The sequence below is a fragment of the Caretta caretta genome, chromosome 9 (genome assembly GCF_965140235.1).
Source record: "Caretta caretta isolate rCarCar2 chromosome 9, rCarCar1.hap1, whole genome shotgun sequence".
Classification (NCBI taxonomy): domain Eukaryota; kingdom Metazoa; phylum Chordata; order Testudines; family Cheloniidae; genus Caretta; species Caretta caretta.
The window spans coordinates 60897739-60925571 of NC_134214.1; the positions used below are offsets into that span (position 1 = coordinate 60897739).

Genomic DNA, 27833 nt, shown 5'->3' on the forward strand with positions numbered 1-27833 from the left:
GGCTGGGAAAGGCAGATTCTGGAGGAAGCAGATCTGCCCATCACTCCCCAATCTCCACTCCCTCCCTCCCACCACCCGGGGTGATGCTGGGTCTCGCACCTCTACCCCAAAGGCCAGAGCATGCTGGAGTGCGGTCCTTTCCCTTCCAGGAACATGTGTGTGGAATTCTGCTTTCCAGGCTCTTTCTCTGCAGCGCTTGGCTCACACCCCAGCCCATTGTTCTCCAAATGAGCTCATTTCACTCTCTGTTCATTTTTAACATCGTTTCTTGGCAGAAAATTCTGCTTGTGCACGTAGGGGGTGTTTATGACTTCTTCAAAGACGCGGCTTTCTCCATCAGCTCAGGGGCCTGCAAGGCTGCTTTTGACACGGCGGTATGTGGGGGGGAGCGCAGGGCCTCCTCTGGGCCTACTGACATACAGAGTCAGACCCACCCACTCTTGCTCCATCTCGGCCTGGGGGTCCAACTGTCTGCAGGGGAGAGGCTCTGCGTATCTCCTAGCTGCCAGGTGGGAGCTGTAGAGGGGATGATCTCTGCACATTCAGTGCAGCGCTGGACTTAATACAACCCTTAGGTCAAGATCAAGCGCTCAGATGTCAGGTAAGGTCAGGCCACCCCAGCCTGGTTCATTCAGGCCTGTTGCATTTTGCTAGTCCTCTCCCCCTGGCTACCTGCAAGCTGCCATTGGGCAGTGGAGTTCCCCTGTGCTCTGACAGGTTTCAGAGTAGCAGGCGTGTTAGTCTGTATCCGCAAAAAGAAAAGGAGGACCTGATCTCATGGCTTCAGTGTTGCATTAACAGCTTATTTGCACTTAGTTGGCTCGGTTGCATTATGGGGTAGGGAAAGGCTAGGGGAGGAGGCAAATCTGAGGGCTAGTCTACACGGACAAGACTAAAGTGCTGCTGTGGCAGTGCTTTAATGTGCCTTGTGTGGTCGCAGGGCAGTGCTGGGAGAGAGCTTGCCCAGCACTCTAAAAAAACCACCTCCACGAGGGGCACCTCTCCCAGCGCTGGTTCCCTGTTTACACTGGCGCGTTACGGCGCTGAGACTTGCTGCATGCAGGGGGGTGTTTTTTCACACCCCTGAGCGAGAAAGTTGCAGCGCTGTAAATTGCTAGTGTAGACAAGTCCTGGCGTCTGCGGCTTACTGACCTGTTGGCTTCACCATCACAGCGTGCAAGTCCTTCCAGGACAGAGAACAGCTCCCTCCAGCCAGGACCTGAAGTAGGGAGGGATGTCTGCCAGATGCTGGGTCACATGACCAAGAGTCTAACTCTAGCCCCTGCCTGACTGCACTTCTCTCCTGAGCTGTGGGAATCCCCCGGCCTGCACCTGTCTCAGAGCACCCAGCTGCCGAGTTCACCCAGTGGCTTCTGCCTGCCAGAGAGCCAAGAGCCTGGCCAGCTGCGAGGGGCTCCCCAGTCCTTCATGTGCATGTCCCCTCACTACAGCCCCTCTTATTTTTCTGAGCAATGATTGTATCATGCACAGCGCGTGTTGCATCCGAACAGCCTGAAGTCATACTGGGTCTAGTCAGATCCCCACGTCAGGAGCCCGCAGTGCATGTTCCAGGGCTGGCCTCCCGTTCTCCTGCAGCGACAGCACTTTGGCTCCCTGCTGGCCCTCCCCATCGCTTCTCCACTGCCAGGAGCCTGCTCTCCAGCCTCGTCTCATCTCAGACACCAAGGCTGAGATTCAGGCCACTCGTGATCCCAAGCACGGGGCCTCTGTCGGTAGGGGCTTATCCGCAACCCCATCTGCCAATATATGGCCAAGGCAACCTGCCAGGGGTCGGTGCTGCTGGAGACAGGGTGAGGACATGCTGACGCAGAGCATTTCCCTAGCAGCTTCTGCCAGCCGGGCCGCTTCCTTAGTACAAACTCCTGTCATGGTGCAAGGGGCCAGGCCTGTACAGTACGGTGACTGGGCTGGATGGGCAGATGGGAACTGCCTGTGTGTCATTCTCTGCAGTGTCTCCTGGCTCCCACGGCACATGGGCAGCTGGATGGATGGAGGCCAGGAGGAAATCTATTTTCAGATCAAGCAAACAGCGCTTCCGAAGACCTATCCCGGCAGAGGGCCCATCTCCTGGCAGAGAACCAGCAGCTCAGGGACACCAGGGGAGGCTGGCTGGATAAGGGTCATATGAGCAGCAAGTGCCCCTTCCTGCAGGCAGGAAACACCGATCTGTTGTGATCCGATTGTCCTTCCAGCAACTGGTCTCTCAGCCCCAGGATAAGCAGCCAGCTGAAGGCAGTAGGGTTTCCTGAGCCAGTGGGGCTCAGACATGAGCTTGGTATGTTGGGGGCAGGAGCTATGTAAACACTGCACGGCCTGTGACAATCTGGAACCAGGCTGGAAAGCTCTGGGTGAGCAGCCCTTTGCCTCCCAGACGCTGTCCCATGTTCTCCTACAGCCACTAGAACGCAGGTGCACACAGAGGCAATCGCTCTGCCCCGCGGAGCATTCCCAAGCACTGCCAAACACGGACAGAGCCGCAGTCCCGTGGAAATGGTGGATCAGTGCCATCCGCCCTGTGGGGCCAGGAAATGGGCACCGATGTGTGGAGTGACTTGGCTGAGGCTGCATGAGTCCTTCTTAGAGCTGGAGTTAAAGCATGGTCTCCCGACTCCCAGTCTTGTGCTCTGATCACTGGGCATTTGAAACAAATTGCTTGGCCTTACAACGGGGTCATCTCTGGTGTGGGTCCCGCCTCCCTCTTGTCCCTAGGCATTGCTGCACCAGAGCTAGCTGGCTGGGGCTTTGCTGCCAGTCCCCAAGAGTGCTCTCCTGGGGCTGGCAGTGGGGCATCAACAGCAGAAAGCCCTGGGTCCAAAATTCCTTTCCCCTCTTCTTCCGCAGAGATGGTTCGTCTGTTTCAGGTTATGTGCTGAGTTATGTCCATTCATGCAAGCTTGTGCCCCAAAGGGTGCCATGGGGTGATGTGCTGGGTCAAACTGGGGTGGACATGGCTCCTTGGGTTCATGTCCTGCCAGCCCGTTGTGTCACAGAATTTTCCTCCAGGTGGGAGGCATCACACAGTCAGAGTTCAGGATGGGGAGGGGCTGAGCTCAGACCCTAATCACATGTGGTATGTGATCTCCAACCTGTATGGCCTTCAGGACCCAGTGAGTTGGTTTTGGGCAAGCACCAGCATGTGACTAAATAGCACCGAAGTGCTGGGTCTACCTAGGTCACAGGGCAGAGAGGGCCAAGGGCTGCATCTGAACCAAAGAATTTTTATGATCAGAGATGATGCATGAGCCCAAAATAACCCAGCTCGGCTCTGATCCCAGCACTGTTTGCACCCGTACGCTGAGCGCGTCTGATCTGGAGTCACTGGGAGGTGAGAAACTTGGAGGCCATGAGGATGACATTTATAGAGTCACTTATCAGAGAGCAGCGCATGCCTCAGAGCCTGTTTGGGGTGGGGCCAGGGGGAGACAGGAGAAAGATGTTTCCATACTGGTCAGGTCCCTGGTTGTAAATGAACTGTCCCAGACGTGTCCAGGTGGCTCATCCTCCTTGAAGCCAGGAGCGCGCTGCAGGGTTCCAATGACCAACTGATTTTTGGTTTTCCCTGCTCCACCCGTGGAGACTGATCAATCCCAGTTACTTTCTGATGTTCCTACAGCCAGTGAGTCCTAGTCTGTTCTATAGAGGTTCTCATACCGCACTCATCACTTTCGTATCTGAGCCCCTTTCAGACATGCATTAAGCAATATGACTAATATCTGTCTGGTCTCTCATCCTCTGCCCAGTGGAATGTTTCGGTTTGGAATTTGTTTTTATAATGTAGAGCCACACACAGACTCTCACACGCAGAGAATCACATGCATATTGCTATGTGTTTAGATTAGAGGAGGCAAGGTCAAGGAAATGCACCTGGCTCTTGGAGTGGAAGGTGGGGAAGTTTACGGTGGCCCTCGCTTCCTGGGGGAGTTTGTTTCCCGGTCTTGGACTGACTCCCAAGAAAGTTATTGTGGAGAGTTCCATCAGAGGAGCGGAGTTCGCAACCACAGTCTTCATCCTGGAGCTTGAGGCTCTTTTAGATCCCCTGGGCCTAGGCCAAGGAGTCCCTTGAAGATCAGGACGGAGACCTTGACTTGCTATTCTATGGGGAGCCAGTGTTAGTCTATGGGAGGACAGCTCAGAGGAAACTTGTGCTGCTGAGGAGATGCTCTGCAGCGCTCTGTATTAGTTGGTGTTTCCTAAGTGCTGTTGGCTTCCTGCCCAGGTGCCCCACATTGCTGTAGCCCAGCCCAGTGGGGATGAAGGCATGAATGACTGAGCCCGGGTCATCATCCGGCAGGATGGGCCGGAGCATCCTAGCCAACCGGAGGTGACAGAAAGCATTCCTTGCAGGTGCTGCTATGTGAGAGCTCAGCACCAGCGAGGAGTCCAGGGGCCTCCTGAACTGCAGACTGAATTGCCCAATTGTGTGGGGGTGAACCTTCAATGACAGGATGCTGCACCATGGCTGCAAACTTCTCAATGTGCAGAAGGTCCACTTAGCTGATGACCTCGCAGGGCAGCATGACTCTTTGCTCCTAGACTGTCCACAATGGGCCCTCTCCCCTGTACATTGCCCCCAGGGGTAGAAACCTGTAACAGATGAAGCGTCCGGGGCAGAGGGGAGAGCTCCAGTGGACGCTGTTCCCAGAGGCTGATCAGTCATAGCCTAGAGCAATTGTCAAACTCTGATGATACGGGGGAGGCAGAGGCAGCTTCCTCTCCTCCATGCAAGCATCTGCGCAGATTTGTCTGGGTGGAGTCCCCCAGACACTGGACAGCCCAGGGAGTTGTGCTGCCCTCGACTGGAAGCAGGTCTGAGTATTTCTTGCTGTAAGGAGTGGCCGAGTGGCTTGGGCTGAGACTGGCCTTGACTGGGACTGGTATGAGCCTGCCTGCAGCAGGGTGAGCATCTTCCCTGGTTGAGTGTTGCTCAGTCTCAAGGCCTGAGTGTTTACATGGGACATACAGACTGTCTAGGCCTGGTGCTGCCTTCTTTCCGGGGGAGAGGGAAGGTTCCTGCAAAGATGGGTAATTGTTGTTGAAATCTAGTTGCAAGTTGCTGTACTGAAGTATCCTGGCGGGGCAGTGGGTTGGTGCAGCATGTCCTGTGGCTGGGTGACATGGCCGCGCCCACGCCCGAGTGCAGGTCTGCCACGCACACCTGCAGCCATTCACGCCCACCTGTGCCCACGTCAATCAAAGAGGAAATTTCTTTTGCCAACTTATGCTAAGTACTGATTCAATTTGTTCCTGTTTCCATAACAACCTCCCAGTGCTTTCTGGTCCTCTGTTGTTACACAGACATTGAGATTTGGCATGTAAGTGCTCCACAAAATTCATCACGTTGGGAAAGAGAGTCGGGCTCTGATAAATAATAATTCCCAGACCCTGCAGGTTGGGAATGGGCCCAACCTCTGCCAGTGAGCCCCCCATCTCCTTGCCCTATGGGGCGGTGCTGGTGAGTTCAGATCACTCTGCTGCACCGCCCCCCTGGAAGGCATTAGTCTAGTTTTCTCCCCTGCATGCCTGAGTGAAGCTGATGAGTTTTAGGGATTGTGAAGATGGGAGGCTAATAGCAGTGATGTGTGCCCAGCTTTCCAGGGGCAATGGGCGCTTCCCCACCAACAGAGCTGTCAGTAGGCTCCCTTCCTTACCTGCAGGCCCCTGGGCTCCCTGCAACCCTCAGCTCTGCTGGTGCCCCTCAGTCCCAAACTGCAGCCACCTGCTGTCCCAGCCCTGGGCTCCCCACAGCTCTGCCAGTTCCCCTCAGTCCCAACCTGCAGTCCCAACACTGACCTCCCCTCCCCCAGCTCTATGAGTGCTCCTCAGTCTTGCCTACAGCCCCCTCTCTGAGCGCAGAGTTTTGTCTGGTGTATTTTAACTCTGTAACTGCCACATAGGCGGTCGAACAGCTGTTGGAAGTGGTCAGGGGAGAGTTAAAACAACTGATGTTTGCATAGGCCTCCAGAGTTCCTCTGAGCGTGGGGGTGTTTCTGTCTATATGGGGGGGGGGGGCTGTGGGGTGAACTATCAAATACATGAGTCCCAGGCAGTGACCGGGCTCCTCCAAGAGGCAAGTGATGTCTCCTGGGCTCTGTGCCCAGCTCACTGCATGACCCAGAAGCCCCCTCTGTCTGCATGCCCCTATCTCTGAAGGGGTTGCCGATGCAGATCTTCCCAGGGGTCGCTAGGAGGGGGCGCTCAAGAGCACTAAGGATTCCTGTGCTCCGCAAGGCTCCTGTGCTCAGTGATCTGTGCTGGCTGCCTTCTCCTAGCCCAGGCACAAGCTGAGCTCTTGGCTCACATCAGGCCCAGGCTGGGCAGCCTTGGCCATGCCTCCGGCCAGTGACCCTGCTACAGTGAGGATGGGGGTGCTGGCTGGGCATGCGCAGCACCAGGCAGGCTGGATGGCAGGAGGCTGGCACCTTTAAATGTATTTCGGTTGCTCCTGCAGCATGTGCTGGGCTTGCCCCCGAAGTCCACTGAGATACCAGGGCACCCAGCAACGGCACTAGTGTTGGGAGGGATAGTCCCCAGGTGCAGTTCTTAGGGACCCTGGCACCTTGCGGTACTCCCCAGCACAGGCCCACCATTAACTCAACACCCACACAGATGTAGGGATGTCCATTTTTATTTGCAGGGTATTAGCTCCCGCAGGGAGAGAAGACTCCAGTGACCTCCAAACCCACCCGCTGCCTTAACCCTGAGCTCATGGACTCAGCTGTTCCCCATGCCAGTGGCAGTACACCCTCAGGATGGGCTCCCCAACCGAAGGGGTAAAACCCCAGAGAGCCATCCCTTTGTCTCTAGCTGCTGATGCCTCTTGGCATGGGCTGGTCACAGAACAATCCTGCCATGCGGGAGCACTAGAGGGGGCCTCTTGACACCGGGCTCTATATGCAAGTCACTTCCCGTCTCCATTTCCCTTCCTCCCCTTTGTCTGTTAAAGTGGAAGCTCTTTGGGGCAGGAGCCCTGGCTGGGGGCCTGTACTGGGCCCTGGTCTCACCTGACTGCTGCTAGACAAATGATAAACCTGGATACCCTAATTTCTGTTCAGTCCCTAGAGGCTGAGCAGCTTGATCCCTGTTCAATTCAGTTGTGCCTATGCCCTGGGGGAGCAGCAGGTGGGGCCATGGGACTTGCTGCAGGGTCCCCCCCCCCTTTCCCCAGGGCAGCACAGGCATCTCCAAGCCCAAAGCCTGGAAGAGCTGCCAGGGCAGGCAGTAGCTGAACCTCCCAGACCCCTGAGAGCCTGCAAAGCCCGCAGTGGCCCCGGGGGAGCAGCGCTCCATGTGGGGGTGTGCACACACGCTCGCACGTTTACATTCCTAAAGGGGCTGCTGAACGGAGCCATGCCATTGGCTGCCAGCGATGCAGCTCCTGGGTATCCGGCTTCGCAGCTCCTCGAACAGCAGAGACCCCTCGGCACAGCAGTGGCCGGCCTGTCTCCCCGGAGAGGGGCAGGGCCTGGTTCCGATCTCACTCCAGTTCCACATCTGATTCCCCTGGGGTTCCTCCCGCCTCCCAGGTGTCCCTGGCCGGAGCGTGGCCATGGGGTGTCAGTCCGGAGCGGCTGCTCCGGCGCCGTGGGCGTGAGCGCTGCAGAGACCCCCGCTCCCGGCGCGAGTCCGGCTCGGCGGCAGGTCCCCATGGTGTGAACGTGCCGCGGCCGGGGAGCCGCAGCCTGGCGGGCCCCCTGCCTGGGTCCGGCGCGGGGCCGCCGACGTGCCGGAGCGCGGCGCGGGGGCCGGGGAGCGCGCCGCGGGCCACCCGAGCCCGGCCTGGCCCTGGGCGGCATGAGGGCCGGCTGCCCGCTCCGCGCCCTGGCTCCCGCCCGCCCCGGGGGCCGCTCCCCTCAGCCCGGCGCGGCGCTACAGGACCCCCCGAGCGCGGGGATGCTGGAGTCGGGGCGCAGCGGCGCCGAGGCGCGGTGACCCCCGGGCGGAGCCGCCGGCGCCCAGGTATGGGCAACTCTCAGCGCAAGCCGCCGAGGAGCCCCCGGCCAGGCAAGATGGACTCGGCAACAGGTACCGCCGCGGCGCCCGGGCTGTGGGGGTCCCTCTCCGTGCCCGACTCCCCGGGGCCCTGCCTGGGTGCGCTCCGCAGCCCCTGTTCCCCCCCACCACGCCCGCGCCCTCTGGCTGTGTCACCCCCAGCACTCGGTAATCTCCCCTCCCCTCCCCCCGTGCTGCGGGTGCAGCGTAAGCCCCTGCTCTCCCCTCTCCGGCATGAGCCATGCAGCTGGGATCCTGCATCTGCCTGGGGGAGGGTGTGGGCAGCACCATAATCCACCTCTTATATTGCCTTTGCCATGCTGTGCTGCCCAGCCCCCTGCCAACCCAGTGCCAGGGCAGGATGAGCCTGCCCCAGCCCTGGCAGCCCAGGCACCGGCTCTTTCTGCTAGCCCCCTGCCAGTGCAGCGCTAATGCAGGGTGAGCCTTGGCAGCCTGGGCACCGGGCTCCTGCCAAGCAGCTTCTTGCCTGCCGTGCACTCCCAGCCCTGCGCCCTAATCCTCCTCCTGCAGCCTAGCTTGCCCTCCTGTTGCTGTCACACATGTTCCTGCCAGGTCACAAGCAGAACACTTCCTCTCCTCTCCCTGGAGACCCCTCCTCCACCTCCTCTTCAGGCCAGGCAGGGGCAGGTGGGGAGGCTGCCTAGCTGGGCTGCAGGCTCTGTTCCCTGGAGTGCTCTGAGTTCCGGTGGTGAGGGGGGGGCTGACAATACATGCTGAGTATCTGCAGGTGCTCTGGGGTTTGCTACAGCAACGGGAATGACACTGGGCTGTGTGCTCCAGCAGTTCCCCAGGGAGCTTTCATTCCCCCTGGCTGGCCCAGAGTGTGGGCCTGCTGCATGCAACCCCCTGTTCTAGCTGTGTCACATCTGGAGAAAGGTTAAGGGACTTGCCCAAGGTCACACAGTGAGTCAGAGCCAGGACACCTGGGTTCTGCTCTTGGCCCAGCTGCTAACTAGAATATGTCACCTTCACTCCAGGTTGTGTGTGTGCAGGTGCTGGCTTGCTGCTGCCCTCTATTGGCTGGAATGTGGGTGACTGGCTTCAGTGGCTGGGGGGGGCCCTGTAACCAGCCCAGCTGTGTTAGCCCAGTGGAGGGAGGCAGGCTTCTCGGTGTTGCACTGTAACGCTGTGTGTGGGAGAGAGACATGCACTGCTGATGCCCTCTGGTGTCTGGGCCTGCAGAGAGGATAAGACACTGGTGTTGCTGCCAGCTCAGGGAGCTCTCCTACGTGTTTGGAGCTGACTGAGACTGGCTGTGTGTTGGGGCGGTGGCGATTCGGAGAGGAGTTGGACCGTCTGCGGCACTTGAATTTGTTGCACATGTGCAGTGTGATATGGGGTCCATATCTCAGCACCCACTGCTCATTTGCAGGGAAACTCCAGCTGGAGGGCCTGGGGTCTGTTCTCTCCCCTCACTGCATGGGTGCAAGTCTCTTGCCGACTCCTGGGCTTGAGTCAAGCACTGTAGAGGGTGCGTTACGACTCGCTGTGTCACTGGAGAGACCCAGGCAAGGAGGCAGTGACAGAACCTACCCCCAAGGGACCTGTGCGGGTTACCAGGATTCAATGCAGAGCTCTTGGACTAGCAAACTAGTCCAACCTTGTCTAGCCCTGACCTTGCTTCACACAGGGCTGTCTATTCACTCCTCTGCCCTCCCCTGGGCTGATCTCGGCAATTCAGCTACTTGGGAATCTTGCCTCCACCTCTTTCTGACCCCTGGCTCCAGGAGATGTGAGGATGTGCTCTGCACATGCTCAGATCTTGCCGTTTTCCCAGTGCTTGGGCTAACCTTTGTCAGGTCTCCTCAGACTATTCCGCATTCAGTTCAGCCAATCCTTAGAGCGCAAAATGCTGCCCTGTCTCTTACAGATACCTAGTGAATGGGAATATGACAGCTCAGGGAGAACTTCATGCCTAGGAGTCCTGGCTGATGTTAGCCCTGCAGAGCCCACACAGCTGAGAGAGGGGGAGCTGGAGGCTAGTCTGGCTAGATGCAGGAGAAGGGAAGGCCCTGGCTTGCCCCAGATCCCTGGGGAGCATGCAGGGCCAGCTATTTAGAAAACAAACCTGTATCTCTTTACTTGTTAACTGAGTGCATGTATACCATGGAGTCACCCCCACTAATATGACCCCTCCCCAGTGCTGCAGTTTAATTTTGGGTAACTTCTCACAGCAAAGCTGCCCTTGGATCCTAGTCGATGTGCTATGTTGAGGGTTTTAGCTAAGTCATAATTGCGAATTTGCCTGCTAGAGAATTTTCACACTCATCTCATATGTAAAGTGGGGACAACTGAGACACACCCAGTCCTGTTAGTGCTAGAAGGCTGTTGGGATTCTGATGGCCCAGGCATTCCTCCTGGAAAGGTACCGCCCTAAAACCAAAGCTGAAGGTGAAGCCTTATCTGCTGAGTAAGAAGCCACTGAAACTCGATAGCCCTTGGTGCCTGCTATCCCCAGAAAAAACCAGGCCTTTGGTGGGTCCCCTCCCCAGACAGGTCAGAACCAGATCAAGTGATTGCAACACTCAATCACAGGGCTGGGCAGTGGGACTGCAACCAGTCTCAGATAGGCTAGAAGGGCTGCGGAGGCTTCCATGGACCTGCTGGGTGGGGACATGTTTCCTGACCTAGGAGGGTTTTTTCCAGCAGTGTGGGCAAAGCCTAAGTCAGCCCCTGGGAGTAGAGGAAAGAGGATCCATTTTGGGAGCAGCAGGGCAGGATGCATGGCTGGAGTCCAACCTGAAGCTGACCACTACCCTGGGAAAGTCCTGGCTAAGGGTAGGAAATGCCTTAGTTGGCCTCCCCTATCCAGTGAAGTCCTGTGCTCACACAAACAGCCTGTGCTGTGTGCTGTGCTTGCTCCTTGTGCTCTCCTTAAACAGCTCTTTGTTCTCATCAAATACGCATTGGTTCTGACTCTTCTATGGGGAGCAGCCCTGAGAGCTTGTCAGTCACCTGCCTCCTTTCCAGCAGAGGTGGGGAAGGAAGGGGCTAAGGCCTGCGGGCTGCGGGGGACCCAAGTCAGAACCGACCCACCACCACCACCAAAAAAAAAAAAAAAATACTGTCATAGGCCGGGTTCTGACCACGTGGGCAACAGCAAGTATGTGGCAGGGGAGGACTGCACTGAGGTTCTGTCTGGTCCGGTGCGGCAGGGCGTGGCCGTGCCGATGCTCTGACCTGGTGCGGCAGGGGCTGGCTATGGAAATGGCCATCCTGAACTTCTGACCCAGTAGGGCAGGGGGGGCTGTGCCGATCATCTGATCCGGTGGGGCAGGGGGTGGCTGTGCCGATGTTCTGACCAGGTGTGGAATTTCCTATGTCCTTATGAAGACGAAGTGACTGGCAGGGAAAGGCCAAAGCTTTGCGGGGGAGGGGCTCTGTAGTGAGCCAATCTGTCTGTTGTAACTGGTCGCAGTAATAAGGTCTGTGGGAGTTACTAACCATGGCTCCAGAACTCTCACTAACATGCAGCCCCCCCAGTACTGTGCAGTGACTGCCAGTGTGAGGGCAGGGAGATGCTGGTGACGTCCCCCAGGACAGTGGCCGAGATGAATGGCAGTGACATCCAGCACTGGACGTCTGACCTCAGTCCCTGCAATTCAGGTTTGTGACACTCCATCAGACCCTGCATATATGCTGTGGCCTCATTGCAGAGTGACACAGTCTGCATGGACAGTGACTGCACACTCCAGGCACCTGTGTGCAGTGTCTGTGTAATCCAGTGCTGCACAGAGTGACCCTGGTTACCATGTGTCACCCTGGGGACCTAGGGCTTTAAGAGCACGTCTGCACTGCAGCTGGAAGTGTAATTCCCACCTCAGGCACATGTGCATGTGCTAATTCTGCTCACGCTAGCACGCTAAAATCAGCGGTATAGCTGCGGCAGCCTGGACTAGCCACCGGAGTCCAATCCACCCAATCCGTGGGGTACGTACTGGGTGCCTAGCCTGAACCACTTGTGCTGCTGCAGCCATGCTGCTATTTTCAGTGCTCGAGCAGAGCTATCACGGGTATGTCTACCCAAGCTGGGAATCCCACCTCCAACTGTTGTGTAGGCAGGCTGTAACTGCCCTGAGAGCCCCCAAAGTGAGACAGACCCATGGAGACTGGTGGGTTTGGTGGAGGCCTCTGGCCCTGACGGGTGAGTGAGTGAAGCAGAGCCATTTTTTGACTGTGACACTGTCATCTGCGGCTGGAGCTCTGGGCCACAGTTCACTGCCTAGTGTCAGCAAACAGCCTTGAGATGTCTTGGCTGAGCAGGCTGGAGATTGCTGACCTGATAGCGCATGAGGCTGTCTGCTCGGCTGAATGATAGACTCTGGGGCGGAACTGTACCGCTGCCATCAATGGAGGTACACTGGTGGAACTGAGCAGAATCAGGCCATCTGCATCTAGCCATGGCTTAATCCCTTACATTTAAAGTCCTTTATGAGGGGGAGTGGAAGTGCACAACAGCCTCTGCAAACAGCTCCTCTGTTCATGCCTCACCCCAGGACAGAGGGCAATGCAGGAAGGAGTCTTTATACCCACTCACGCTTACAGCTGTTCCCCAGTAATGGCTGGCTTAGCCAGGAATACGTGCTCAGACACAGCCTCCGCAAAGTGGAGCTAACGTTGTTAAATACGTATCCTAGTTAAAGGTAAAGCATAGGCCTTACAAGAATGCATTGGGGTTAAAAACCTCTGTTGGAAAGCCAGGACACTCTAAGTTAGCGTAACACCTTAAACAAATGTCACTGTTTGGGACCCTTTGGTAACCTTAACTCTGCCCTTCTCCATCTCCCCATGTGTCCTCAGTATACGGTAGAGAGATGTCTGTAACAAGCATCACAGATTGGCATAGGGCCTGATGGCCTAGTATACCCACAGCTCCTCCCCATTTCACCAGGAAGTAAGTGTGTGTGTGTGTGTGTGTAAGTCTCCTTAAATTTCTTAGTGTTTTTCACAAATTCCTCTGTGATGCCTGGATGATTCCTAGGCTGGCTTTGTGAAGCAGGAGTGCCGAAGGACAGTCCTTGTAATGGATCTAGTGTTGCCAGGGATCCGGTGTGGATCTGCAGGAGACCTTGTATCAGCTTGACTCTGCATCAGCTCTGCAGGAACCTCCCTTTGAGGTTCCACACACCAATCTGTTGTATTGCAGAGGCTCCCTCTCCTTCCCACTTCTGTATGAACCTGAAACTTCTCTCCTGCATCAGGGTCCTGGACAGCAAAGCTTCTGCAGAAAGGCTGGAATAGAGAGTACAGTGTATGCCCAAGAGCCAAACCCAATCAAATCATTTACATGCATTGCTGCCCTCTACTGGACTCAGCTCTGCTCATTCTGGGTAGAATCTGTCTCCCTCTGGTGGCTGGAGGCCTGCAAAGAGGAAGAGGCTGAGTGAGAAGCATTGGTTTTGGAGGTTGTGGCCTGGTTCTTTGGCTGATGTCATGGATGCTGTTTGTTTGTAGATTTGCTAGTGTGTGCTGGGGCTGATTAGGGAAAGCTGCCTTTCTCCCAGACTGTTTGCAGTAAGCAGTTCATCAGATGAATTAGCCCCTCTCCTTGTTTGAGGATTAGCCCCAAACAGGCTTTGGTTTCACGGATGTGTTGATTAATCCACAAGTGGCTGTGCAAACCTATTTCAGCCTGTGGAATGCTCGTGAACTCTTCACTGCCACTATTGCTGAATATTTGTGCTGTGAGATTAGTCACAGAGTTGCATGGTATTGTTTCCACTTCACAATTTGAGAGTTGCCAGATCTGCTAAGAACTTTTAAGCTGGCCTGGGGAACATGGCCATTGTGAATAATGATGCACACACCCTCATGTGCAAGTATGCCCGATGCTTTCAGTTTCCACAGGGTTTCTTGAGGACAACATTTTGCTCACAGAAATGTGTGCAAAAAGTGACCGAGGAAGGTGGTGGGTCCGGGAAGTGATGTGTGTATTCTGTCCTGAGCGTCTGAGTGTTCACCTGCTGCCTGGGTGCAGGGTCGCTCGATTCTAAGAGATTGATTGCAAAGGTAAGCCATGCAGCTGTGGAGCATGACGGCTCGTGCAGGGTTGGAAATGGAATTCCGGCACTGCATTGTGAAACCTGCAGAAAGGTCGCATCCAGAGAGCTGCTTCCCTTCTCTGTATTTTTCACATTTTGCTTGTCATGTTTGTTGGTTCAGAGAAAACGAACAAAGAGCAGCAAGGAAGATTCAGTCCTGCAGCTACGTGGAGTGTCAGGCCTGCCGTAACCTGTGGAGGAATGCTGGGGAAACGGCAGCAAACACTAGCTCAGCAACACCAAGTCAGCAGCAAGCAGGGGCTGTGCTGAGAGTCCATTTCAGGTGGGCAAAGGAATCCAGTTCCAGTCCCTAGTCTGTCTCCACATGAATGGCAGGACAAGAGCCCCCCTTCCTGTCCCACACTTGCGCAGATCCTGCTAGCTAAACAGTTTGATCTCTGGTGGTCGCATGTAAACTATGGCCTGGCTAACCTGTGTCTATGGGAAATGGGTTCTGCCCGTATTTCCCCACACCTCGGCCACTACACTGGTATTTCTTTGTATTACTGTAGCACCTAGGAGCCCCAGTGATGGGGCAAGACTCCATTATGCTATGTGCTGTGCAAACAGAGCAGAAAGATGGTGTCTACCTCAGAGAGCTTCAAGTAGGCATCTTGGCAAAGGAAAGCTGGGAGGCAGGATCTGAAGGAAGAGAAGGGGTCACTTCTGCAGATGTTTACAGTGAGCTCCTCCCAGATGTGGGGACAGCACGGGGGAAAGCGTGAAGGGGCTTGTTTGAACATGTAACTCATAGGTTACCCATGAGTGATGGAGTCTGGATTCATGGCTCGGCTGGAGGTGAGCCTTGTCATGATGAGAGGTCGGGTGGGGATGGTCTGTGGAGGGACTTGGAAGTGAAAACAAGTAGCTCCTGTCTCATGCAGTGGAGAAGGGGGAGCCCGTGGAAGGATGCAGAGAGGATGATGTGGTCAAAGCTGCGGGCTAGAAGAAGGATCCTTGCAGCAGAACCCATTGTTCTGAATGGGTATGAGTGGGACGCGGTGACCTTGGTCAAGGCTGGAGAGAAGGATGTTGCAGTGGGTGAGATGCAAGATGAGATGAGAGCCTGGGCGAGGGTTTTAGCTGTGTGGATGGCTCGGAAAGGCGTAGCTTAGACATAGCCTGGATGTGAGGACCTAGAGAGAAGGCCCTGGCAAAGATGATGCCCATGTTATGGGCCTGAGCGCCAGGCAGGGTTGTGGTGTTGTCCACAGTGATCGAGCAAGGCAGAACAGGGAGGGACTGGGGGACATGAAGAGCTCTGTTTCAGCCATGTTGGGCAGCTAGACATCCCCGAGGAGCCATCAGAGACAGGCTGCGATGGCAGTTTGAACAGACGGAGCCAGGTCTGGAGAAGAGAGGTAGGGCTGGGAGCTGTCAGCGTAGAGATGAGAGCTGAATTTGTGTGTGGATGAGATGACCCATGTCCCCAGCTTACTCAGGCTATCCCTGGGGGCTGGGTGGCAGGGGCGGTTGCTGAATCTGTGGTGCCTTAAATCCCGGCTCTCTGGGAGATGCGATGCCCTGGTACCTCATCTTCCGCTTGTAGTGGGCAAGTAGCAGCCAATACCCAGTTTGGGTTGCAGTGGAGTTTCCGTCAGCACCCCTGGGTTGACTCCTTTCTGAAACCCACAAACAAAGGAGCACTGGGCTTGATTTTGAAAGTGCCTGCGTGATTTAGAATCCACGTCCCAGTCTCAGAAGTGACATGGGCACTGAAGGGCCTAGCCCCCGTTAAAGCCAATGAGACATAGGTGCTGCAGTGCCCAATTCTCTTTGGAAACAGGCCGTAGACACCTGAGTCACTTAGGTGCTTTCAGAAATGTTGCCTGTTGGCCTTACAGCAGGGAGGTTAGTCTGTGGCTGAGGCAGGATCAGGGGTGAGTGGGTTCGGGCAGCCTAAAGATAGAGGAGTTGGTCAGAGTTCAAAACTCAAAACTTCTCCTGTCTTTTTGCCACTTTTGTAGGAAAAAGCCCCATGAGAAGGCGGCTCCCTGGCCTGGCCCCCACTGGGACTGAGCACCCGGCCCCAGCGATCAGGGACTGGGCATTTGCTGCCCACGTTATGAAAAGGGAGCGTCAGCCCAGGTAGCAGGAACTGGTGTGCTGGCCTTGGCAGGACTGGAAGCAGGAGTCAGCCCTGCGTGGGGGCACCACTGAAATTAGCAAAGGAAAAGGCCCATTTGGTTCCTGACAGTTCAGGAGTATCCCTGACTGTACCAGGGGACTGCATTGTCCAGCCTAGTTTGAACTGTCCTAAGCATTGGGGCTCCTGGAGAGACTTCCCCAGTATTCAGCCTAAATTTCCCTTTAGTTCCACCCTCCTGACCCACCCCAAATAATTTCTCTCCAATTCTGCGGCTTGCACCTTCCAGCATGTGCAGCCTGTTCCCATGTCCCCATCTAGCTGTGAGTCCTCCAAGCTTGTATTTCCTGTACACACACACACACACACAGATAAGCATGCACGCTCTGCCTGGCGGTGATGTCTAGTAGCCAAGAAAGAACAAATACAAAGTTTCCAGAAGAGTGAGTGAGAGCACAGTGTGTGGTCACCCTGCCTGCACCCCCTCCCAACTGGCTCTCAGTCTCACATTTAAAGGGGAACGACACTATAAAGTACACATGCCCCGTGAAAGGATCTGAGTCTGCATCACTTAACCAGCACACATTCATCAGTCCCTCCAGTTCCCAGTGACATGTGAGTGCTGTGCTCCATGCCCACCCCCCACATCTCTGCTACAAAAGTGATTGACAGATACAGAGCTGGCAAGGTCCATGCCCCTCTCTTCTCACTGCACAGAGCAGAGCGGGAAGCAGATTACCCCAAGTGAAAGAGCTGGGGGAGGGGAAGGGGAACGTCTTTACTGGGTGCAACCAAACCCCAGGTCTGACTCTGTCTGCCTGCAGCAAGCTGGAATCCTGACCCAAATCAGCACCCCTCCAAGGGAGGCTTTTGAGCTGTGGGTTTGCATATGGTCCCCTCTCTACTAATGAGCCACAGCTGGAGCTCAGATCCCGGCCCAGGGCTCGGACCCAGCCCTAGCTGCTGTTGGATGTAGGTGTTTGTTTTGTTGGGAGGTGAGCCGGGGTTCCCCAGCTCTTGCAGCAAGAAGGCCCCAGGCTCACTCCTGATCCCCACCCACCCCAAGCCGAGGGGCTGTAGGAGGAGGAAGTGCAAAGAGAGCTTGGGAATGGGCTCTGGGCCTCTCACCGCCCTGGGCCTGGCCTGGAGTGACTTGTTGGAGGGCTGTTCTGAGCTCTGTGGGAGCTGCACTGGAGCAGTCTCCAGCCACACCTCATGCCGACAATAATCAGGTTCTTTGGGGGTAGCATCGTGCTCCAGAGCCCAGACTCCTACTCCCCAAGACGTGATTCCTCGGCAGGAAAGCCATGGAGGGAGGCAGAGTGTGCCCTGCCTGTGCTGTCCCTGCGCTAGGGATTCACAGGCCTTTCCTCTCCAGGGCTGGCAGTCTGGCTCCCTCCCCAGTGCTCTGCCCCTTGCAGTGCAGTCACTCTGGGGTGAGGGGCCTGCGGGCTGGGTGCTGCTAGTCGGCGAATGCTGGTAGGGAGGCAGTTGAACACCCTGTCTGGCTGGCTGGGTGGTGGCAAATGGGCCATGCGATGTGGGGCTAATGAAGAGCGAGGGCTTCGTTCACTGCCCCACGGAGCTCCGGGTCCTTCTCCTTTGAGAGCTGCACGCTTTTCCAACCACTTCCTCCCTCGTCTGGATTAGACCTAGGACAGGGCCATTTGGGTCATGGCTTTGCCAGCCGGGCTCTGCTGCGCCGTGCGTTTGCAGCATGCCTTTGGAGTGACTGGAGGGGGGCTGTGACTGCCATCCTGCGTGGAGGGACAGCCTGGCCGGCAGAGGCCCTGGGGTTCTCCTAAGTGGGCGAGTTGCCAGCACCAGCAGTACTAGGGGTTCAGCAGGGATCAGCCTCCCAGCAGCACGCTTCAGGCAGAGGCCTAACCCTTTGGCAACTCCAGAGCTTCATGGAGTGCCCCCTCCTCCTCCCCCCACTTCCGCTCGCCCAGGGTCGAAGGCGGCGCCTGCATCTCTCTAGGGGCTGCCTAGTGCTCTGCAGGCCAACAACTCTGCCCCACGGAGCAGGAGCCCTGAGCCAGCCTGGCCAAGTGAACACTGCGGTGCCCCTGCTCCCTCCAGCGCCATGGACAGCCCACAGGGCGGTCAGGCATGTGCAGATGGGGTGGGACAAACGGGGAGTGGCAAGGGGGCTGAACCGCTAGGAAGGAAAGGGGTGGTTGGGCTGCAGTGCGACTCCCCACATTGGCCCAGAAGTCTTTGTTCCAGTCACGCGGTGCTGCCTGGGGTAGGGTCTGCGCCTGTGACCCAACCGCCGCCCCCCCACCCCACCCCACCCTCTGTACACACAGTGCTGGGCAGCCTCCTCTCCCACTGACTTTTGGGGTTGAGGGTGCTCAGCACCTGGCAGCACCCAGCCCCTGCCTAGGGCACCCATCACTGTGGCAGCTGGGTGCAGAGAAATGGCCCTGGGAGTCGACAGGAGCATTCTGGGGCACTAGAGGGCTCCAGTTCCAAGGGCTGGCATTAACCTGTGTCTCTGGGAGCTGGCAGTGGGCTCCTTGGGGGAGAGCCACAGCCCAGGAACTATTGCCAAGGGGGGAGTTTTAGACAACAAACCTGCATCCCTGATCCTCTGCTGCAGGCCGGGCCAGCCCCTTGGTGCTGCTTGGGGTGGGGGGTTTGATGTGGCTGTGGTGGGGAGCAGCTGAGAGGCAGCTCCGCTGCCTTGGGTGGAGCTTCTCCGTTTCCCAGTGGCTGGGCATCTGGCCATCAGCGTAGGACTATGGACAGGCCCAGCCTCCCACAGGGGCTGGCTCCAGCTAGGAACCCTGGGAGGGGTTTCTCTGCCTGGGGATAACAGTCCAAAGCAGGGTCCAGATGTGTCTGAGGAGGGAGGGAGAGAATGCAAAGCAAGGCCCCTCCCCCAGCCTCCTGTGCACTTGGGAAGGAAGAGGGGACAGGGCCAGGACAATGGGCTGCAGGGAACTGACTCCAACAGCCGGTTCCTGGTCATTTCCTCCCTCTGTCGCTGGAGCGGGGTGGGGAGGCAGAGGAAGTTCACCCCTCGGGGTGTTTATGACACAGGACCCAGTGGGCACCAGAGGCAAGCGCCGTCCAGCCTGTGAGCGGAGCTGTGGGGACCCCCAGCCAGAGGAGCCTTGGCTGCCGGGGCCGGCTGGGGGACCCGCCCCCTCCCCTCCACGCCTGGCTGGAGCGAAGGCACTATTTAGAAGCAGAGTTGACCCAAGCCGTGGGGTGTGGCCAGGGGTCTCCGGCGCAGACTCTTCTGTTGTTTTGGTTGGATGTTCCCATAATCCCTGCTCTACCGCGGGGGTCGGCACTTTATGTGGAGTCATGGGCAGCTGCCGCACGGCCATGGACTGGTCTGAGTCACTGGTCCTTTCCCGGCACAGGGCAGGTAGGATGACAGCGCGGTGAGTCCCATGCCAGTGGGGTGGAGGCCAGCTGGGCGTTTGGTGAGGAGCACAGGCAGGACACCAGAGAAACCCTGGAGCATTGGGGATGGTTTGGTTAGGTGCCAGTGATGAGCTTGGCACTGGACATGGCACATACAGGGGCATCTTGCTCTCCAGTGGGGCAGCATGGACTTGGGGCCCCTCCAAGAATTCTGAGGTAGACTCTGAATCTGGTGGGGAGCCCACCTGTCTGGACTGGGCCCAGGGCAGAGATCACTGAACCTGGCCTGCATATTGGAGGCAGTTTCAAAGACGTCAGGCTGGTTCTGACCACTGATGTGGGGGCTGCAGCACGGGGAGGCAGCCTCTGCCTTTGCCAACAGCTTTTGGGGCTTGTGACATGGCACTGGGTCCTAATGCAGGGGTTCCCTTAGCAGGGCAACGGGGGCGTTGGTGTGCACAAACCAGCCCCCCTTTATAAAGCTATTCTGGGGTGTGCTCAGCACTGGGCTGGAGTCCTGGGCAGGATGGTGCTCACTGTGTGCTAAGGGCTGCACCTGGTGGCGAGTAGCTGGGTTAGCGAGGTGAACTTGATGCCAGAGGCAGCTGTGGAGCCAGGCACAAACATCCTGGCCCACAGCTGCACACCCAGCACGTCACCCCTTTGCAGGGCAACAGGTAAAAGAGACTGGAAGCCCCCACTCCCAGGGACACTGCGGCGCTGCCGGGTAGACAGAGCAATAATCGTCCCTTGCTTGGGTGTTTCTCTGTCGGGGAAAGTGAGGAGATGCAATGAGTGAGTCGCACACCCAGAGTGCAAACTGCCTCTGCTTCCTTCTGCCCCTCTAATCATGCCCAGACTCAGTGAGCAGCCCTCCCTTCACTGGCAGCCAGGGTGGGGAAGCCACCTGCCCTCAGCCTGGCTCACCTTCATCTCTCCAGTGGGCTGCTATCTCCAGAGTGGCCTGTGCACTGGGGGCTGTGGCCATGCTGACACACCGTAACTTGTGTTCATTCTGCCCCACTGATCCTAGGGGGTGGGGACAGAGCCGGGACGTGGCGTGAGCAGCAAGGAAGTGCAGCAAAGCACCACTTGGAGAATGTCCTGTCTGGCTGGGACCTGGCAACTGCTTCCAGAGCCTCTCTCCTGCATATGCAATGGGAATATCTCAGGGCCAGATGGTTGGTGGGGCGGGGCATAATACAGCTTAGAACCAGAGCTAGAAATGGGATAGTTGAACCCGCCAGAGCCCAGCCAGGTCCATTCAGCTCCAGCGTTGCCCTGTCAATGGGCAGTTGGTCTGGCTAGTTAGCTTTAGTTACTGTGGGTGACACTGTGCTGTGGACACTCAGGATTTTGGATGTTCCAGCTAAATGAGGGTTCATATTTAGGGTCCAGCTGCTCTGGATTCTATGGGGCGCTCCTTCATGTTCTGGTACAGGTCCCTGCCAGAGGAAAAACACTGAGCTACGTGGACCAGGGATCTGGTCTGACGTGGCAGCTGGTGGGGTGCAGGGCGGATGGACCAGGAGTCCGGTCTGATGTGGCAGCTGGTGGGGTGCAGGGCGGATGGGTCAGGCGTCTGACCAGGACTAGACCACATGGAGTCTGGTCACTTGGCAGGAGGCAGGTTTCCAGTCCAGCTGTGTCAGCGATCTGATCGGGAATGGTTGGAGCTGGCTATTGGGCTGGAGGGCCAGAGGTCTGATCTGTGCAGGAGCTGAGAGATCAGTGGGCATGGAGCAGCAATTAGTGCTTCATGCAACTGCTGTGGTGCATCCCCTGGATTGTCCATTGTGCTTTGGGGACGTATTTGGTGCCCAGGGCTCGCACTGATGGATTGTACAGGGTTCTCCAGCTGTGCTGCCCTCCTCCACAGCCAGGTGATGGGGCTGGTGCCTGGCTGTGCAAGCCAGCACTGCTGTAGTCCTTGCCCTGCTTTCTAGTGCTACCCCCATGCCCCGGGGTTGTAGCTCAGTGCTGCCTTGCTGAACCTGGCCAGGAGCATGAGGTTTTTCCTTCTCCCTCAAGTGCTTGTTTGAGTTTCCCAGCCCCTTGGGATGTAATTACTCTGCTGGCAGCTGTGAAAATGGCAGGGAGCCCTGCTGAGCATGCATTTCCATCCATCCAGCGCTACAACAGGCTCACAGGCGGGTGTCTGAGAGCTCTGAATCAGGAACTGGCTCCCTCCAGCACTCGTGGCTTCTGCCATTGTACTGTTTGGATGTGCAGTAAAGTACAGGGCAGCACCGTGACCGGGAGAGGAACAGTGACTGACTCCAGGACTCCTGCGTCCAAATGAATGGGAGCACAAGGTGGTCTCCGTGACCCATGGTCTGTGGGGCACTAGGAGGAGGGGGATACGGAGTGGAGGGGGATATGGAGCAGCCAGAGGGGATGGAGTGGGTGTCAGAGCTGAAATCGTATTGGGAGGATCCAGAGCTGGAAGGCGAGAGAAGGAAGCTCTTTATAGCTATGGGAATGTGCCCCCTTGTTGCTGAGAGGAGGGTGGCACTGCCCTATTGGCATTGAGGCCATGTGAGCCGGGAGGTTCTTGGGACTCCAGGCTTCTGCCCCGAAACAGCTTACACAATACACTGAAGAAAATGGAGAACATGGCTCCATGAAAGAGACCCAAATGTCACTGAAAGGCAGGCGCATTCCCGCTGGGTATGTGGGACCTGCGCTGGGGAGTGCAAGGGCTGAGCAAGGAGTTTGTGTGATCACCAGTGGCAGGGGTGCTTGTGTGATGGCCAATTGGAAAGGCATGTGGGCATGAGTGGGGTATCCTGGGCTGGGTGTCGTCTGGCTTACCGGACAGGTGTGTGTGTCTGAGATGCTGGCTGGCTGCCTGGCCCGTGGGAGGTAAATGCTGGGATCCCAGAGCACAGGGTTTGCATCCCCTGTGTTCCGACTCCCCTCCTGGGCTGGGGTGGGAGTTCAGGGCTGCATTATTTGGGTGGGGAGGGGGTGCTGGGAAGGTGCAGGCAGTAGAGCGTCTGCCATGGGTGCTCTGGATGACTGAGTTCTGGGCATTGCTAATGGCTTCCAGCCGATTGTCCTTACAGCTGGGTGCTAACTCTGTGTGCTCTTCCCCACAGGCCCCGCTTCCCTTTCTGTTGGGTAATGGTATTCTCTTCCTGCCCTGCACCGTTGAGCAGCGGTGCTACGTGCTGGTGACAGCCATTGCATCCTCCAGAGGCAGCTGCAGGGCTGGGAGGGGTGGGGGTGGGGCCAGGACCTTTAGGCAGAGCCCTTTGCTATAGACTTGGGGATCGATGTTATTTCAGCAGCTGCGTGCCGGGTCAGGTGTCTGCCCTGCCCTCCCGAGCCCTTTCTGATCCCACGTGTCGTGCCTCTTGGTCCCCTTGCGCAGCCTCATTCCTCTAACACACAACTTCCTTACATTGCCCTTGGGGACGGAAGAACCTGCATTGCCGTGAGGGTAGCGAGGTGCATGGGGAAGCACCATCTTCCTGGAGTCTTGGGTTCCCCGCAGCATGTTAGCGCCTGGGAGCTGCAGCTCCCCCAGTCAGCAGCCGTCAGCACTTCTGCAAGGGCAGAGCTCAGCAGCGACTGTGACAGCAGCCCTTCTCTGGGGGACCCTTCCTTTGTGGCAGGGCAGATATAGTGCTGCCCACAAGCACAGCTGTCCTCCCCCATCGTGCCCACACGCTGCCCTGCCAGTGCACCTCAGCCGTGACTGGGGGCATCTCTAGGGGGAGAGGGGAGTCCAGCCTCTGCCAAGACTGACAAAACAGCCCATGGTGGACACCTGCCCTCTAGGAACTGCACTGAGCCCTCCCCTCCCCAAGGCCACTGGGATCCTGAGCAGTGACTCCAGCCCGGGCTGGAATTGCACCAGGGCCTCCATGCCCTACACCCAGCCCCGGGTGTGCCTCACCCAAGTCCCTGCCCATGAGCCTGGGTCTTCAGCACGGCAGTGGAGAGCCTGTGTTGCTGCTAGGCCATGAGGCTGGCCCGTGGCCCATGCCCATCGCAGCTGTCAGCCTCCCCCATTCCATCATGACAGGAGAAGCCAGGCTTTCACTGCTGGCTGGTTTGGTACCGGCATGATGGGGCGTGTGCCGCTTGGAAACTGGGCAGTGCAGCCTGCAGGCAGCTCCCACATCCTCTCCTTCCTCTGTCTGCCCTCTACGGACAAGTTGACAAGCTGCCCTGCTGGCTGCTCCCTCCAAACCAGCATGCTTCCACTTTCCTCTACACTAAGCTATTTGGGGATTCTGTGCACTCTTCTGTCTTCTCTGTGCACTTGAGACACAGACAACATTGCTGACCACTAGGGAGGGGGTGCAAAGGGGAAAACTAGGAAGAGCCCCCTCCCCACAATAATAAACCAGGCCTAGGACAGTGAGGCCTGGCTGGGACAGCCTGAGCCGGTCTGTGCTGTGTGACTGAAAGCGCGATGCGGTGAGTTAGGAACCCAACAGCTGACTTTTTATTAAGTGCTACAAGCACCTGAGGCCTGGTCTCTGTGCAAAGTTGCTCCAGTTTCCCAGTGAACTGGTTTTTATAGAAAGCAATCAAGTGAAGCTAAGTCGATAGGAGCCAGATTTAAATTGAATTTGAGTGTCCACACAGGGCTTTGCACCATGGTACCGAAACCGCTTGAAAATCTTGGTGGTAGTGAAAGCAGTGCCGCAGGGATTGCAGGCGAGGCCTGAGGTGTGCCCAGGCGGAGTTCAGATCTAGATCCAGACCCGGGTCACTTCTCTCTCGCGGCTGGGCCCTGGCCCTGTGACAGCATGCTGCAGCTAGAAGGCTCTCCGATGGCAAAGTTGTAGGGCTCTGTAGGCTCCCCTGGAGCTCTTGCATTCATCCCCTGGGGTGACTGTGCGTACCTGGCAATGGACTCTTACTTTTGGTCTGGGCTTTGGCTCTGGTCCGTTTCGAGAAGTTGGTGTAAATAGATGGCTGTTGGTTGGGGGTGCGGGGCAGCGCCTGAAGGCCCCCTGGGGAATCAGGGCCCCAGCGTGCTGGGCTTTGCACATACAGTGCATAGAGGCAGCAGGGGCCGCTGTGGGAGGGAAGGCGGAGGGCAGTGACCGACAGTTTCCCTGGAGGAGATGGGAACCTCTTGGTGGCGCCAAACCAGCGGGAAGTGTGGGTGTCGGTTTTTTGTTTTAAATAAATAAAATCAGTTGCTCCCACTGCCCCCCCCCCCCGGGCCGATCTGGGGGGATCCCTGGGGCCTGATCTGGCAGAGTGGGGACCTGAGCTTGGGGGCAGGGGGCAGACTGACCCTTTTATCCCATTCAGTTTCCAACAAATTCAGCTCCCAGAGCTGCCGCAGAGTGTGAAGTGACAGCTGTCACGGAGTCCCTGGGCGATGCTCTGGAACTGCTCCCCATGAAGCCAGTCAGGACTCTGGGGCAGTCGCCTTTCTGTGAGCAGCCTGTCTTCAGGACACGCAGCTCACTCAGCTTCCACCTTCCTGGGTCTGACCTCGGAGCATTCAGCATCCTCTGCCCCTCCGTGCGCTTCCCACAGCGAGTCCGCTCAGGCGGGGTGTGACGAAGTGACTCAGCAGGGAGGGGGGAGTGTTGACCTGGGAATGTGCCCTGGGGATGGGAGACCTGAGAGCCTGTCACCTGAGCCAGGAGGGGGAGGGGGAGGTAACACCTCTGCCCGGGAATGTGAACAGAGGCTGCAGCAGGGAACCTGCTGGGTGGGGTTAGTTGGCAGTTTGGGGCTGGGGAGAGGAACACAGGGAACCCCAGGGCTGGGGTCTAAGCTCCCTGCTCCCCCAGAAGGACGTGATCGAGGGGTCCTGGTTGTACCCACAAGCTCTGTTGTGGACTGTGTTCCTGTTGTCCAATAAACCTTCTGTTTTACTGGCTGGCTGAGAGTCTCAGTGGATCCCAGGAAGAGGGGTGCAGGGCCTGGACTCCCCCACACTCCGCGACAACTGGTGGCAGCGGTGGGATCTACTGCACCCCGTGAACGGCGCTTCCTGCAGTAAGTGACTGGGGAACAGTAAAACGAAGGGGAATTGACGGGGACCAGGCGTGCTGAAGATTCAGAGAGAGACGGTTTCGGGGGGCGGCTAACCCCTGGGAATGTGTGACCAGAGAGAAAGACTTTTGCAGTAACAGGGTCCCCCGGGGGATTGCAGCGAGCGGTCCCAGGGGCGGAGGAGTCTGCAGCTCGACCCTGGCAAAGAGGTGGTGACCTCAAGAAGGACTGGCACACTAAGGGCTTTTCCTGGAAACCGTGGGAAGCTGCCCGGCCTGCGAGTGGCCAGCAGGGAGATGTACGCTAAACGCCTTAAGAGTGACCTGGTGGAGCTGTGCAGGCAGAGGGGGCTGCGCATCGGGAGGTCCACCAAGGAACAACTGATTGCCCAGTTGGAGGAGAGGGATCGCTTGGATGACCCGATCCCTGTCCCTGAGGGGAGCCGCCCGGCAGACGCAGCGTGGGCCCCGGGGCCTGACCGGGCTGGGAGGGGTCAGACTGCTGCCGAGGACATCCCGAGACCCTTCCTACCTATGCCTGGGGGAGGGGTTGGGGGAAGCCCAGCGAATACCGAGGGCACCCTGACCCCAGCACCCAGCAGGGGATCCTCCCGGCGGAGCTCCCCATCCCTGGAGCGGAGGCGGCTGGAATGGGAGAGGGAGATGAAAATGAGGGAGCTGGAGGATCATGAAAAACAACGTCAACATGAGGAGAAACAACGTCAACATGAGCAGGAGGAGAAGGAGAAACAACGTCAACATGAGCGTCAGGAGAAGGAGAGGGAGCGTCAGGAGAAGGAGAGGGAGCGTCAGGAGAAGGAGAGGGAACGTCAGGAGAAGGAGAAACAAAGACAGCATGAACTGGAGCTGGCCAGGCTGAAGAGCAGTGGGGCCCCGGCTGTGGTGAATGAGGGGGGACCCAAGACTGCAAGGAACTTTGATAAGTGCTTCCTGGCCCAGCGGAAGGAGGGGGAGGACATAGATAGCTTCCTGACGGCCTTTGAGAATGCCTGTGAGCTGCACAGGGTTGACCCTGCAGACAGGCTCCAGTTTCTCACCCCCTTACTGGACCCCAAAGCCGTGGAGGTGTACAGCCGGATGACAGGGCCGGAGGCAGGGGACTATGAACTGTTCAAACAGGCCCTGCTCCGTGAGTTTGGGCTGACCCCCGAGATGTACCGGAGAAGGTTCCGGAGTCAGCGTAAAACGCCTGAGGTCACCTACCTACAACTGGCCAACCGGATGCAGGGATATGCCCGCAAGTGGACAGCTGGGGCCCGAGCTAAAGAGGACCTGCTTGACCTAATTGTACTGGAGCAACTGTATGAACAGTGCCCTTCCGACCTGAGGCTGTGGTTGGTGGACAAAAAGCTCGAGAACCCCCAGCACGCAGGGCAGCTGGCCGACGAGTTTGTGAACAGTCGGTCAGGGGGTAGCCGGGAGGAGTCCCAAAAGAACGGGCCCCCCCCGATGCAGAGAGAGAGTCACCAGGGGGCCTCCCAGCGGGGAAATAGGGAGAACCCCCTCCCAAGGGGAACGCCTGGCGTCGGGCCCCTCCGACCCGCTCGAGGGGACCAACGTGACCTGAGCTGCTATCACTGTGGCCAGAGAGGCCACATACGGTCCCAGTGCCCTGGGCTCAGGGACAAACTGAGCAGACCCAACCTACCCAGGGTTAATTGGGTAGGGACCCAGCTGGACGAGGGGCAGACGACCCAGGAAAGGGGGCCTACCAGTTTACCACCTGCTCAGGAGGGAAGAGTACCCCAGGCCAGCTCCACCAGAGGGCTGGAGGCTCTGGACTCAGGGCGCTCAGTTTACAGGGTGGGCGCGGGGCTGTCCCTCCGGAGAGAGTGCCTTGTTCCCCTGGAGGTGGATGGGAGGAAGGTCAATGGATACTGGGATACGGGCGCGGAGGTGACGCTGGCCCGGCCCGAGGTGGTGGCCCCAGATCGGGTGGTGCCCAACACCTACCTGACCCTGACAGGGGTGGGCGGGACCCCATTTAAGGTGCCCGTGGCAAGGGTACACCTGAAATGGGGGGCCAAGGAGGGCCCCAAGGATGTGGGGGTACACCACCATTTGCCCACTGAAGTTTTGATGGGGGGAGACCTAGAGGACTGGCCAAGCAAGCCCCAGACCGCCCTGGTTGTGACCCGTAGCCAGAGCCGGCGAGGGCCACTGCTCCCTGACCTCGGGGAGGGTACCGCACCGGAGGCGCAGGACCCTACCCTGGTGGGAAGGGAGGGCCGAGGGGCACGGCTCAGAGAGGCTGAGGCCTCAGACCTGGCCACTGAGGGGGAACCGGTCCCCATCCCT

At 57.7% G+C, this 27833-nt stretch overlaps 1 protein-coding gene across 4 annotated transcripts in view; it reads left to right on the top strand.

Annotated features, from left to right (window-relative positions):
• NHSL2 (NHS like 2) overlaps nt 1-27833 on the top strand; it is a 165030-nt gene that overhangs the window by 64358 nt on the left and 72839 nt on the right. Inside the window, exon 1 of one of the 4 annotated variants that reach the window (XM_048865105.2) lies at nt 7794-8043. The exons of 2 other annotated variants lie outside the window; for them this stretch is intronic. In XM_048865105.2, coding sequence (XP_048721062.2) covers nt 7980-8043 — 64 coding nt within the window. In that variant the 5' untranslated portion in view covers nt 7794-7979. Of the gene's footprint in view, nt 1-7793; nt 8044-19231; nt 19541-27833 lie in introns of those variants that run through there. One more of the 4 variants, XM_075132352.1, reaches the window with a different exon arrangement.